This window comes from Notechis scutatus, chromosome 2 (assembly GCF_049901735.1).
Source record: "Notechis scutatus isolate UNSWTSFEM ecotype Mainland chromosome 2, rNotScu1.2, whole genome shotgun sequence".
NCBI classification, from domain to species: domain Eukaryota; kingdom Metazoa; phylum Chordata; class Lepidosauria; order Squamata; family Elapidae; genus Notechis; species Notechis scutatus.
Window position 1 is genome coordinate 25,158,549 of NC_142010.1, and position 14,597 is coordinate 25,173,145.

A 14,597-nucleotide genomic window follows, 5' to 3' on the forward strand; every position below is an offset into this window, starting at 1 on the left:
GAGACATCCACATGGGAAAATCTAATTTAGGAAGTTTTGAACCAAGAAATGCCATTAATGGCTATTGGCTATTATTTTGGTATGAACAGAATTGGTAACTTTGTTCCTTTAAATTAACATGAACTAAATCTATTTCCTAAATCTGGTTTAACCAAACTCTTAATGATCTAGACCAATATAGATCATCAGGAAGGCTGTACTAGAATGATTTTTAGTCAACAATAACAAAACTCTTTATTTTGGTCACAGGCCAGCACAACATGAAACCATGAGGATATAAAAATGACAGCAATTTGAACAATAACTGAAGTTTAATATTGTAGCTTAACATTGTAATATTACAGCTCCAACTCCAATGAATTAATTAATAATACTAACATAAACTGAGAAAATATAAATGCTATGGTACAAGGTTATAAAATAGTTTTTGTAGAAATCAACTATACATCTAAAATAAGAAATTATCAGTTTAGTGTAGATTGCAATAAATAAAAGTTCATATAATAGCACCTTAAAATTTACCAAAGTTGCTAATCTTTTTTCCTAATCAATTCCAGATGGATTTTATAAACATAAGTACAAAACACACACACAAAAAGAAGCATTTTGGATGTTATTGAAGAAATATAAACGATCAGTTCAATTTGCAAGTGTGTCTGATCAGCATGCCCTGTTGGCCTTCATTCATTCATTCATTCATTCATTCATTCATTCATTCCATGTATGTAGCCAACCACCTCACTTTTATATGACCTAGAAGGTTTACAATAAAATAAATAAAGTAAAATACCTAAAATACACAATATCAAAAATACAAATAAGACACATAGCAGCCAGGCAATGTTGATTCAAAAAAATGGCCTCTTTTCTACATTCAGGGCCCCAAGACAATCCAATTCCAGGGGGGATAATGTTCCATTATGGGGAACATTAATGTGTGCCTTCATGTAGCAGGCACCATGCTCAAGCCAGCTCAAAACGCCCAGTGCAACAAAAAGAATTTTATATTCAGGATCTTCTTATACCTTGGTTTTGAAACCGCAGAAGGGGAGGCATTCAGGTGCATTAATGCACAGGTCCCCAATCCCTGGGCTGCAGCCTATTGGGGACCAAGCTGCACAAGTGGTGGGCAAGTACACAAAGCTTTATTTGCACATGCATGAGAATTAGGCTGTGCATGTAAAACCCTCCCCTCCCCTGCCACCACTGCTGCTGCCGGTCCGTGGAGGCAGAAATTTTTGGGACTGCTGTATTAATGTACAAGGCCTTCTCTGCTTTGGGATTTATAATTTCATGCGACATGCTGCTGGTATGCAATGGTATACAGGAAAGACCTTGGAAGAGGGGGCAAAGAAATGCAGCCTAGGGAATAGTCAGATAAGAGAGAGCATAGCTTACAGCTGGAAAATGCTTCGAGCATGATGTCAGCCTTAACAGGCAGACCACACAGGAAGCACACAAGCAGAAAAGCTACATTAATAGAAGCTTAAAAATATGAAAGCACAGTCCTCCCACCATTTCCTTTATAGCTTGAGAAACTAGGGAGGGTCCCTTTTGAGTCTCTTGCTCTACTCACTATCCAGCTGTAGTCTAAGACCCCTTTTATCTGCCCATTCTCTAGGCAGGCTCTCTTTGTCTCCCAAGGTCTTTCCCACATTCCATTCTGTGAGATGCATGGCATGAATTATTTTATCCTCACAATACTGAGACAAGTCTGATTCACAATTCAAAGGTTTATTTATTTATTTTTTAAAAGGCATTTATTTGCAAAGGCAGACTCCAAGTCCCTTCCCAAGTGGATTGAATACAAGGAGAGTAAAATCCACTAGTCAAGCAATACATTTTATACTCTCTACACAATGCATGCCACACCTAAGAAGTCCTCCCCACTCCCTTATTATTTCTAATTCATACTATAAGGTAAAGGGTCAACTTGACCATTTTCTTCAAAGACCACAGATATCTTATTTTGTTTGCAAGTAGCTTTGCCTTGGGTGGATGTTCCTATCTTATTTACTTGTGGCCTTGCCTAAGGGAGATGTTCCTGTTTTCCAACAAGTCTGCAGCTAGTCATCATGTACTATTTAAATGGACATACTTTGGAACAACAAGGACATCATAGCTTAAAAATACACTTAATACTTTCATAAAAGAGTAACTTATTATTTATTTCCTTCCATTCCATAGTACTATTTTGTACCTATGATTCCCAGCAATGGTAGATTAGGCATCCTAAAAGACAGGACTGTTGCTCCATGTCTAAAATCTGATGCAAAGTGCATCAAAGACTTTTCATAAATGAGTTATGAGTTAGTCGATGTTTAGAGTCAATTGAAAATCATCTCCAAGAGCTAGCTTGTTTATTAGTTTATTATATAGATTTATCTTATCAAGTAGCTCTGGGTGACTAACCAACAAGCCATCAGAAACATACAGATAAAAATAATAGAAACAACAACAACACAGGATGTTAGGCAAAGAAAAAACCCACATCAGCCCAGGGCAAGAATGCAAGCTGCCAATATCCAGGCCCTCAAGCCTAGAAAAAAATTCCAGGTTTTTAAAGGCTTTCTGAAGGTAAAAACAGGATGTTTCAGACCAAGATTGTAGGGACTAGCTGCACAAGAGAGCAAACTTTAGCCTTGTTTATAGCTATCTGTATCTTAATCTCTCTTTTTACCATGCCCACTTCAAGGTACAGGCTTTCTTGAGACAAATCACTGGACTAGAATCCCTGAACTCACATATTTACTAAGATGTTTTCCAGTGGTCTGAAGCCAGCCAAAGAACCTACCGGTAAGTAGCACATTCAGGAAAGGCTGCATACAGAGAACTGCTGAAGCAACCATAATATTTTATTCTTTATTCTTAAAATATGTTAAAATAGTTTACTATTGATGTCAGGCAGGGCAAACCTTTGGGGATACCCAATGAGAAACATTGGGTCAGCATGGCTTTGGCCCGGTTTACCCAATGTGAAGGAGAAACATCGGACCAGCGTGGCTTCGGCCCAGTCTACCCAATGCAAAGAGGAAATATACCAGCAGTTTGGGAGTGGCATCAAGTAGCCACACCCACCCATTCAGCCATGCCCAGTGAGTGGCATCAAGCTGGCCACACCCACCCAGTTAGCCATGCCCATCTGGCCCTCCAAGGCCAACCACAGTCCTGAGGGGGCTCTCAATTAAATTGAGTTTGACATCCCTGCTGTATAACAAGAAAATGGAAATAATTTAGAATATTCTCTGTTGGACTTCTACAAAAGTAAGCAAGCCTCAACAGTGCGAGGCTTGATGGAACCCTGGTGACCATTTTCAGACAATCCTGCTAATTGGTGTCCTTCACCCAGTCACTTTCCTCCATTCCATTCATTGCTGGGGTACACCAGCTGTCTGGCCACTCTATCTAAATCAACAGTCTTCCCAACTGTTGTCAAAAAGGCCAGGATTCCTGGGCTTCTGTTTTGCTGGAGGGGAGCTCTTGCACTGGCATAATCACCATCAATCCACCATGGACAATATTAGGGGCCTGAACATATCTACTATGTTCTGTCTGTTTTTCAGTGTTTCTATGTGACTCTGTTGGTAAAAGCCAAAAGAACCACAAAGATGGAATGCCTAGAACAGTGTTTCTCACCTTCGTGACTTTAAGTTTTGTGGACTTCAATTCCCAGAATTCTCCAGTCAGCTGTGCTACCTGGGGAATTCTGGGAGTTGAAGTCCACAGATCTTAAGAATCGCCAAGGTTGAGAAACACTGGCCTAGAATGTCCATGCCTTGTAAGTTGACTCTAGCACTAGGTTATGGAAGGTTGTGTGTTCTGTACATTCACACACGTGCTACTTGATTTCCAGAAAACTAGAGCTGCTTGATTTAAAAATAAACTTTCTTAGGTGGGCGCCAATCATAACAGTTTTTCTATTCACACAACACACTACCTCTCATGACTCAGTTAAGCATGTTGGGTGAACCTGGCTGTTATATAGTCATCTGGCTGAATAAAAAGACTGGAACAGAAATCAAAATTCAGGAGGAGGGGGGACTTCCTTTTTCGAGTGATGTTCCTGAAGTAGCATCTTGAAGTGGAAGCTACATTTCTATCTGTCAGTTTTTGATTTTGTCCAACCTGTGCAAATTTCATACCTCTGATTTTGAAACCCCCTGAGAACAAAAGGCAAGTCTTAAATGCTTCTTCTGCCTTACTGCTATTGGATTTAGGATATTTTTTTTCTGAAGTGCCTCATGTCATTTCAAGACAAGCTTCAATAAAATAGCCATGCATGAGTGGGAAACAGATACAAAATTAATCTAAAGGTTTCTCATAGTCCCAAATGAGGCTTTCTTAGAGAACAGCAATAATTATTACTTAGTTTCAGGTTATCCTGGAGTGCAGAACCACCTATCTGGAAGATAGTGCCACTTGTTCCTAGGAAAATCAAAGCCAGCCAGCATGGCATCAATGCTTTCGCATGGGATGTCTACTGTTTACTAACCTTCTTCAGGCCAATCCGAAAAAAGGCATTTTAAACAACAGAGGCCTGCAGTTCTTATAGAAGATGGACAGAAAATTTAAGTTCCAAACGCACACTGCTCCCCTCTGGCCCCATAAAAGCATTTGCAAGAGTTATTCGAGAATTTCTGGAAAATAATCATATAAAAATTGCATGGAAATATTTCTCAGTGCATTTCCAGTGTTTGCAGCAACATAGATAGATTTTTTCCTCTGTGAATTCTTTCATGCTTAATAAAATCTGATCTGTTGCAAAAAGTATTCTGACATTCAAAGCACAGGCAATTTTTGTTCCCAGAGTGAAACAGTTGGTGTTTAATTAGCTGATTATTTTTTTTCTCAGGAGAGATATTTATATGGCTTTTCTCCTGTATGGATTTGCTGATGCCTAGTTAGACATGATTTCACCCGGAAGCTTTTCCCACAGTCTTCACACTCAAATGGCTTCTCACCTGTGTGGATCCTGTAATGTCCTTGTAGATGGGACTTCATGTTGAATTTTTGGCCACAATCAGGACAGCCATAAGGTTTTTCTCCAGTATGGAGACGTAAATGGACATTAAGATTAGACTGCTTATTAAAACGTTTCCCACATTCATTGCATGGATATGGCTTTTCTCCTGTGTGGATCCTCTGGTGTGTAGTAAGGTGTGAAGACTGATCAAAACTTTTCCCACACTCACGACAGACAAAATTCCTGTCTGATACTGTAATTCCTATCGGGGGTTTCTTACTTATAATTTCGATGAAGTTTTCTGGATCAGGAATTGCATATGTCACCTCTGGTAATATTGCCTGAGTATTGCCTTTTGATTTGGTCTCAGTTGGTTTGGACAGCTTGGGGTCTACTGTATGGATTCGGCGGTGCTTATTTAGAGAAGCTTTAACAGGGAATCTCTTCGCACAGACTTCACATTCATACGGCTTCTCCCCTGTGTGCATCCTATAGTGTCCAAGTAAATGAGATTTAGTACAAAATCTTTTGCCACATTCAGGACAGCCATAAGGTTTCTCTCCAGTGTGGAGACGTAAATGGACAGTAAGATTAGATTGCTTATTAAAACGTTTCCCGCATTCAATACATGGGTATGTCCTTTCTCCTTTGTGAATCCTCAGGTGTTTAGTAAGGTGTAAAGGCCGCTCAAAACATTTTCCACATTCAAAACAGACGTAATTCCTGTTTGACACTGTTATCCCTATTGGGGAATTGGTGCTGATAATTTTCACTATTTTTTCTGTATCAGGAACTGTGCACACCTGTATCACTTCTGGTAATACTGCCTGGGTATTGCCTTCTGATTTGATCTCAGATGGTATGGACAGCTTGGGATCTGCTGAATGGATTCGTTGGTGCTTATTTAGAGAAGATTTAACAGGGAATCTCTTCCCACAGTCTTCACATACATAAGGCTTCTCCCCTGTGTGTATCCTGTAGTGTCCACGTAAATGATATTTGGCATTGAATCTTTTGCCACAATCAGGGCAGCTATAAGGTTTCTCTCCACGATGCAGACGTAAATGGACATTAAGATTGGACTGTTTGTTAAAACGCTTCCCACATTCAGGGCACGGATATGGCTTCTCTCCTGTGTGGATCCTCTGGTGTTTAATAACTTGTGACGGCTGATCAAACCTTTTCCCACACTCATAGCATCCATATTTTTTTCTTGTTGCAATAGTAGCTAACCGGGAGCTACTTCTAGGTATTTTCTTGTTAGCCTTAGAAGCTTGTGATAATTCCAGTGATAACTCCTGCCGCCTTCTGGATTTGATCCCCATTTTTTCAGAATGTTTGGGATCAAAGGAAACATTCCACCGCAACGGTTCATGAAATTGCTCTGCTCCAGGCTTCTCTTGATGAGGATTCTTTCTTGTATCCACATTTTCTGCAAGAGCAACAAAGATATTCTGTAATGAAGACAGAGGCAAAAGAAGCAACAAGGTAGTAGCCAGGAAAGCAAGGGGAAAAAAAACGGTCTCAGGCAGTGGTGGGATTCAATTTTTTTTACTATCGGTTCTGTAGGTGTCGCTTGGTGAGCGTGGCAGGGGAAGGATACTGTAAAATCTCCAGCCAGAGGTGGTATTTGCAGGTTCTCCGAACTACTCAAAATTTGCACTACCGGTTCTCCAGAAGTGGTCAGAACCTGCTGAATATCACCTCTGGTCTCAGGTTCAATAGGAAAGTTGTTGGTGGAAGAGCAGGTCACGACAAGGGTAGAAATATAGATGGTCAAAGAACCCCACAGCCACTCAGTCTTGCTAAGGTTGAGCTTAAAATTGTTTCTCCCCCATTGAGGCCTGATTAGCCTCTAGTAGTATGATCAGTACCTCTTCTGGTGCAACCAACAACTTTCCCTAAAAAGGGGAGGTTGGAGATTGGATGAAAATGATCTACATCACTTGAGTCGAAATGTGGCCTCTTCAGAATGGCATGTACCATCTCCTCCCTCAAACAGGTCAAAGCACTGCATGGACCCAATCACATGTTACTTTCCAGGTGGCTTTAATCAGTGAAGATGGACAAAGATCTGATAAGCAAACTATTGGAGCAAGAGTCTCAACAACTGTCTAATAGAGATACATTCCTTCTGCCTGACACCCTTTCAGGAATTTTTATAATTATACAGTATTTCCCCCTTAATTATTATTTTTTTACGACGGCTTAAAATTTCAATACTTTTTAAGGATGTGGTTTCAACTTTCCAACTCCATTTAACACATTCCAATTATTATTGGAATAGTTCCTAAGGGTGGTAACCAGAAACACATGGATTCTGAAGGGTGATCTGAGGAGTCTAGGCAAAAGCGAGGAATGCTCTCTCAGTCAACTTCCTAGTCCATGCTGAGGGATGCAACAATTCAGAAATACCTGGAAGAGCTAAGATTGTCCTAGATCATCCTAGTGGCATTATTGCTTGCTCCTCAGCTCAGTAAATTAGAGGCAAAACCATAGAAAAGCAAAAGAGACATATTAGAAGCGGGGGGGCGGGAAACATATTGAAGAACACTGGGAAATTGTTGGGCTATCTGCAGGAATTCTACATTAAGGAAAGAAGTGAAGCAGACGAAATCATGGAAACATTGCAGGAAAATATATTTCTTCTGTAAGTCTAAAAGCATGTGGTGGCCACCTAGAAAAGACAACCTTATTGGGTGGAGTTTAGACTTACTGGGACTTAAAATTACTGAAGCCCCAGTGGGCTAATTAAAAAAGGATTTTCCAGGGGGCTGATGAATTGGAATGGCTATTAAGGTCTCCCTGATTCTGCTGAAGGTTAGGATGGCTGAGATGTTAGCATGCACCCTCAGAAATAGTCTCTGATTTAGTAGAGCCAACTCAGCTGCTTGAAAGTGGGAGGTAATAAAATCAGCAGGGCAGCAGTTACAGCTATGTTAATGGAAGAAAAGGAATATGTCATCCTGCACATGAGCTAAAACCTATGTATTTGAGATATTATGATCAATTAGATGTATCTTCCAACTCCCCTGGATCTGGGCAGTAAACAGATTTAAATGTTTGAATAAAAATAAATAAATTATATAATCCAATAAAATGTAACAAAAGGATTCTTTTGTCAAAAAAAAAAATAATCTTCTTACCAACCACAGTTAGGTCCTCAAAATTTACAACCCCTTGATCAATAGTGTCTTTTCCTTTCAATGTCTGGAGATCAGTCATCTGTGATATTTCTTCCCAGTCAAGCTGGAGACATGGATCTGGTTTGGAAATTAAGAGCTCTAGAGTAAGAGAAAGAAACACAATAAAAGAGAAGAGAATTATTGATTCTTTTATAGCCATTTAACACAATAAAATGTCCTGGGTCAGGCTGGTTAGTTAGTTAGCTTAGAATTTCAACATAGGTAAACCTCACTTAGTGCCCAGTTCAGCAACTATTCAAAGTGACAATGCCACTGAAAAAATAACTTAATGATCAATCCTCACATTTATGACTGTTGCAATGTCATAAATAACCGTTCAGGAACTTCACAAGTGGACAGTGTTTATAATCATTGCAGTATCCCACAGTCATGTGATCACTATTTGTGCACTTCACAACCAGGTTCCAACAAGAGGAGTCAATGGAAAAACTGGCAGGTTGTGGCCACATGATGTTGCTTTACAACTTATGGTTATTTGCTTAATGACCGAAGGAGAACTGAACTCCTAAATTGATCATGGTCATGTGTTATGCTTAGTGACTATGCTGCTTAGTGACAGACTTGCTGGTCCCAATTATTGTCACTAAGCAAGAACTACTTATAGTAAAGAAGATGTGGAGCTCAAAGTTGAACTATTTATTCCTTGGACCTCTTAACTTGGTTGTTTTTCTGCAGACATTTTATTTACCAGGCAAGATATCATCATCAATGCATGAGTGTGTGGAGTATGCTGGTTGTTCATAGACGCTTGGTTGGGGTTCAGTTGCTTTCTTGATTGTGCTTCGATCAGAATATTTTTTCTTTCTTAATTGTTTCTCTGGTGCTGCTTCCTGCAGTATGCAACAATGATACCAAGGCTGTTGGTTGTTTCAGGGATATTTGTAGGAAAACAACCGAAGCTCAGACAACATCAAGAACTGAATAGCTTAGAATTATCTGCTGGTGTAGTATAGTAAAAGTGCATTAGACTATAGTGCATTAGACTTGGGGAGAACCAAATTAAAATCTACCTATGCCATGGAAACTCCCAGTGACTTAGCATCCGTCCTTCTCTCTGAGTTCAACCTACCATACAGGGTTGTTGATGAAATGAGATGCCCAAATAAGATTTAGCTTCTGGGATAGATATCTAACTGACATTTTCTTTTTCAGGCTATTTAACTACTTGTGTTCCTTACATTCTCTCCTTTTCAGTATGGTAATTTCCAGCCATTGTTGGCTGAGGTAGTCCTGGGTGTTCTAGTTTTTTATATATATAGTTTTAACGAAGATAAGAACTAACAAAAACTAAGATTTAGAATAAAAGAGAAAGAAGAGGTAAGAAAAGACAGCCAGAAGTACAGAAAAAATGAAATATAAAGAAGTGATTTTATCATTTTCTTTTACCGCAGTTGTAAAAATGTAATTTAACCTCTTATTCTCTCATTAGAGCATTACTTACAATTTTAGTATCAACTATTTTTTATAATAATCAAATATATAATTATTATATAATCATTTATATGATTAAAATTATTTCCATTTTCCTGTTTTATGCAAAAAGTCAGTAAAGGAGTTTCCAATCAGTTTTAAACTTAGACAATAGGTTTTCTCTGACCAAAGCTGTCATCATCTTTACCATGCATTCCTCCATAGTGGGTAAGTCAAATCTTTCACTCTTTGCGCATATAATAATCTCAGTGCAGATATCATATATAAAAACAATGTTCCACAGGCATTATAGATTCCAACTGCTTGCCTCCTTGGCCAATGCTGGATAGTCAATGGCAAGTCCTAATTTTCAAAAGTATGATGAGTTTCATTTAGACTAGGTAGCATGAGGCAGGAACAGCCCTTGGGGATATGAAGAGCTTGCCTAAAAACCTTAAAAGTAAGGAAGATAACTTTACACAAACATGCAATTTGCCTGTTCCACATAGGCAAAGAGGAGCTGATTCTTTGGTTGGGGCTGACACCTTCAGAAAGGTTTGTATGGTCTTACAGGAATGGGAACCTTAGAATAGAATAGAATAGAATTCTTTATTGGCCAAGTGTAGTTGGACACACAAGGAATTTGTCTTGGTGCAAATACTCTCTGTATACATAAAAGAAAAGATACATTTGTCAAGAGTCAAGAATCATAAGGTACAACACTTAATGATAGTCATAGGGTACATAGGTACCTAAGGAGGTCATGTTCTCAGAATTCTCTTGCATGACCGTGTAATACAAGATTCTTTGTTCGTTATCCAGAAGGTCCCACTCCTCTGGGGTGAAGTATACAGCCACATCCTGGAAAGCCACAGGGCACTAGAAGAGGAAGGCAATTGAACAAAGCAATGCATTTGATCTATTATTCTGATGGCTGCTATGTCATTTAGCAAAAATATTCAGCAATTATGCTTGCTTTGTATCTTGAATTTGTAATTCCTTATTCAAGTTTATATAAAGTTTATATTAAGCTTGAATGACAAACACAATGTTGAAGAAGGGCCTGCCCAACTCATATTAAGGCAAGAGGAGGGAGATTAGAGGTTTAACTGTACTCTTATAACTGAAACACAATTCACTGTTTGGACTTTTGGTTGGGATTGTAATTCAGCAAGCTATAGAAATCCAGCCACTGCCTTATGAGGTGAACCAGGAAATTGAGTTAAGTCATAAAATGGCTTAATAATATTGCTGGGATTCTAACCCAGGATTTGTCATTACAACTTGTGTCACCCAGGTACTGGGATAATATCTTTATGTTAAACCTCTAGCTCTCCAGGTAACAACAGGCTTTCCTAGAAAGTTGGGAACTATCTCAAGGGAGATGAAGTTTTTAGCTTTCCCTCTTTTTATTGCCCACTCCATTTGTAACCTATTGCAGGACAAATTCAGGTGGATTCAGAATCCAGCCTACTGGAGACCCCTTCTTACTTGGCCAGTGCTTGTGGTCAGAGGAACAACAACATTCCTAACATTAGGCTATGAATTAGGGGTTTCCTTTCTTATTAGCAAGGATACCTGTTGCTCCAGGTAAGCTTCAGCCAGCTGAGCTGCCTCCTGGCTAGTACTTGGCTTCCTGGATCTCACCCAAGCCTGCATTTCCAAAGGAAGCACATGCAGGAACTGCTCCAAGATGACCACGTCCACAATCTGTCCTTTGGTGCGGTCCTGTGGTCTTAGCCATCTCTCAGCAGCCTCTCCCAGCTGGAACAGAGTCTGCCAGGGACGCTCTCCCAAAGGAAGAGTGTCGGAACGAAACCTCCGCCTGTTGTACTCCTCAATGTCCATGAACAGAGTAGTCACTTCTACTGAAGCTTTCATGGAGGCTGACCAAATGCATCTTCTCCCAGAGAAGGCACTGAGCTGATCCACTGGGGCAAAACCAACTGATTCTTCTGCTGGGACTTGGGAAAGGCGAAATGTATACGGGTCCATCTCAAAGGAAATCTTACAATTAGTTTTAGGAGAAAAGCAAAATACATCTCACTTATTAAGCAGTGAACCACACCGAAAACAAAAATAGCAAAGGGAACGAAAAATTACACCCAAGAACAGCAAAAGCAAGACACAAGGCATGTAAAATACTTAATAATTGGCAGAATGGGGTGAGTAGAGATAATTACAGGCACACATCTACTGCTTTGGCTCTTCTGCCCCTCTCCACAGATAAATATAACCACAATCTGCTTTTAATTCCACTAAGATGGTTTGAACAGCAAAAGCAAGACACAAGGCATGTAAAATACTTCAAAAGTTGAAATGTGTTTGAATATTAGTAGCTCTGGTTGGTAATTAGGCGGTTTTAGCTCCAAGCTTGGCAATTTGGTTGCAAACATTTCGTCACCATTTGAAGAGGCATTGTTTCGACAATTCCAAAATGTATTGATGATGTCTCCTCGACAAAACGTTTGCAACCAAATTGCCAAGCTCGGAGCTCAAACCAACAGCCATATTTCTTAAGCGATAAATGGGGTGGTCGGAGAGAAACACTCTTCTGCCCCTCTCCACACATAAACATCACCCTGACCTGCTTCTAATTCTACTAAGATGGCTTCCCTGTAAACAAGAGGACCAAGTTGGTTGCCATCTCATGCTGCTTGGAGTTCATCTGCTTTTAGGATTTTCTCTGCATAGAGAAGAGAGCGATTTTGCATCGCAGAATTCCCCCCCCTCCCCATACTCAGAAATAAATCTTCGTCCAGTTCTCTTTCCAGGTTGGAAAAAAAAAAAACGGTCAGCAAAGCCGGGGCTCAAAAGAGAGATTGCTGCTGTGAACGACTACACAAAGATGCACCTGCAGGATGGCCAAATCCACAAAGATGCGGATGGGGATCCACCTGCTTTCTACCTGCCCAGGTTCAGCCCTGTGTCAAGAATATTTTTTTAGCCGAATATCCGGCTGCTGGAGAAGGAAAATAAAGAAAATTACTTTACGATTAAGCCGAGAAAGAGATATTTTTCTCTGCTACGCCTTCCTGCATTGAAATAGGATGGCCAATCGGCCATGTAGCGGAACGATCATAAGCCACTTCCCGATAACCCGGAAAACAAAAGAAGGGCTCTTTGCACTCTGTCCGCAGCAAAGAGGAAAGCTAGCAGGTATTTCTGGTCTAGCAAAGAAAAACCCGACAGCCCTCTCGTGGGCAGAGGAAAGAAACGTTTCCTAGCTTTGCCTCTGCTGAGTTACAGTTAAACTGCCTCCCGCCATTCTTCAGCGAACAGAGGGGTTTTATTGGCTTGGCCCAGAGCAGCGTTTCCCAACCGTGGCAACTTTAACAATTCCGTGAATTGAAGCCCCCGCATTTGAGAGTTTTGCTGAGAAACACTGGCAGGGAAGCATCAGTGGTGTGTGCGTGTCAAACGAAGGCAGGTGAACAGTGATGATCCCATCCAAGCTTCGCCCCCGTCTCCTTCTGTCCTTTTTATTGGGAGTCGTATGTGCACCTAAAAGCGCGATGCTGCTTTGCTCATTCAGATGCATGAGCATCAAATCCTGCAGACATCTCTGGCTTAGAGCACCCTGTATTTCAGAGAGGAAATCTCCGTTAACCAAATTGTTTGCTTCGAGGTGTGGAATGAAGAGATCACTTGGCAGCTGCTCTCCATCTCTATTGTTATGCCATGATTTACAGAACAGGCTGAAGCTGGAATAACCAAAGGCCACTTTCTTGGGAACTTGTTTGTACTAATTATTCACAGTATGGTTTCTGGTGTGCCCTTTAATGAATATAATGTTAATTGTTCTTTGGATTTGCTTGCTTTTATTCTGTTTTGCCAGTTAACAGTGTGGGTATAACCTACATGGTGACCATTGCATTATTATCCCAGGACTAAATCTGTTGGAAAAGTTTTAATTTATTGTTCTTTGCTTTTTTTAAAAAAATAAGCATTCTAGAGTTTAGCACAATCTCCTAGACAAAAACAAAGTTTAACTAATTAGCAAGGCATCCAAAAAACAAACATGGTAAGAAATTGGGACTTCCATATAACACAACTATTATAGGTTGTACAGGTTGTCCTTGGTTGACAATGACAATCGGGACTAGAATTTCCACAGATAAGCGATGCAGTTGTAAAACATAGCATCACATAACCCCATTGCTTAGCTATGGAAATCCTGGCAGTCTTCTTTGCCATCACTAACCAAATTCATCAAGGGAGGATCCATCTCAGTACAAAACATTCCTGGCTTGGTCTTTTCCAGTCTCAAGCCTCACTAAGTAAGGTTAAGGGACTGCCTCCTGTTGATGATACCAGTGCTGGGGCTGATATAGAGTGTTAAAAGACATTTAAATTTAGTAGTAGCTGGAGCAGTAGGGTTGTGCGATGGGCCAGAACACACAATTATAACTGATCATTGAAGAGTGCTACCGGTAGCTCATGTGTGAGGCAATCTGCACTCTGATTGGTTGCTGTGGGTGTGGAGAGGGAGTTTCCTTCCACCCCTATGTCTCTGTGCTCTATGATTTATGACGCTCCTGTTTGCCTGACTCTCTTTGGTGCATATATAGTTATTTATATAAAACCACAAGTTGTGTCAGTGTCTCTGACTTCATCTGGACACCGGCTGCACAATTCCCTGTCATAGAGGCCTAGGATTTTCAGTAATCTCAGCTGCCCCGACTTCTACCTCGGCCTCAGTACCGAAGGTGCCACCACTGCCCTCAAGGAGTGCTACCTCGAGTCCATGCTGCAGCCACCCACCCCACTGCAGAACCCCAGTTTGATATACCTTGTGCCAGACCTACCACATGCAGCTGACCTTCTTCCTACATGAGGCACCTGCTGCCCACAGTAGTTTTTTTTTCTTTTTTTGAGGCTGCACATGTTTTCTAAATGAAAACAAGTTCTCAAGTTTTTGGGAGAATGGTGCATGCAGTCTCAGGAACAAGGCCAGGCATGACAGCAGTTGCCTTGCACATTACTAGGCTGGCTGCGCTTCAGCAACAGCAGCAGAA

General features: G+C 40.5%; 1 protein-coding gene across 1 annotated transcript; it reads right to left on the minus strand.

Annotated features, from left to right (window-relative positions):
* Positions 1-208: 208 nt before the first annotated feature.
* On the minus strand, positions 209-12,686 carry LOC113428404 (uncharacterized). The gene is made up of 4 exons (XM_026690948.2): positions 11,158-12,686; positions 10,332-10,458; positions 8,110-8,247; positions 209-6,395 (listed from the first exon to the last, which is right to left on the minus strand). Exons 1-4 carry the CDS (start codon positions 11,572-11,574, stop codon positions 4,849-4,851), a joined length of 2,229 nt encoding a protein of 742 aa, XP_026546733.2. The 5' UTR covers positions 11,575-12,686; the 3' UTR covers positions 209-4,848.
* Between the last annotated feature and the right edge of the window lie 1,911 nt (positions 12,687-14,597).

Excerpts from the sequence above, each read along its gene's own strand:
- LOC113428404 (XM_026690948.2), bottom strand. The coding sequence starts at position 11,574 with ATGGACCCGTATACATTTCGCCTTTCCCAAGTCCCAGCAGAAGAATCA. Across the intron at positions 10,459-11,157 it reads AAGCTTACCTGGAGCAACAG|TGCCCTGTGGCTTTCCAGGA; the intron begins GTATCCTTGCTA and ends TTCCTCTTCTAG. Across the intron at positions 6,396-8,109 it reads TGAGGACCTAACTGTGGTTG|AAAATGTGGATACAAGAAAG; the intron begins GTAAGAAGATTA and ends TTGCTCTTGCAG.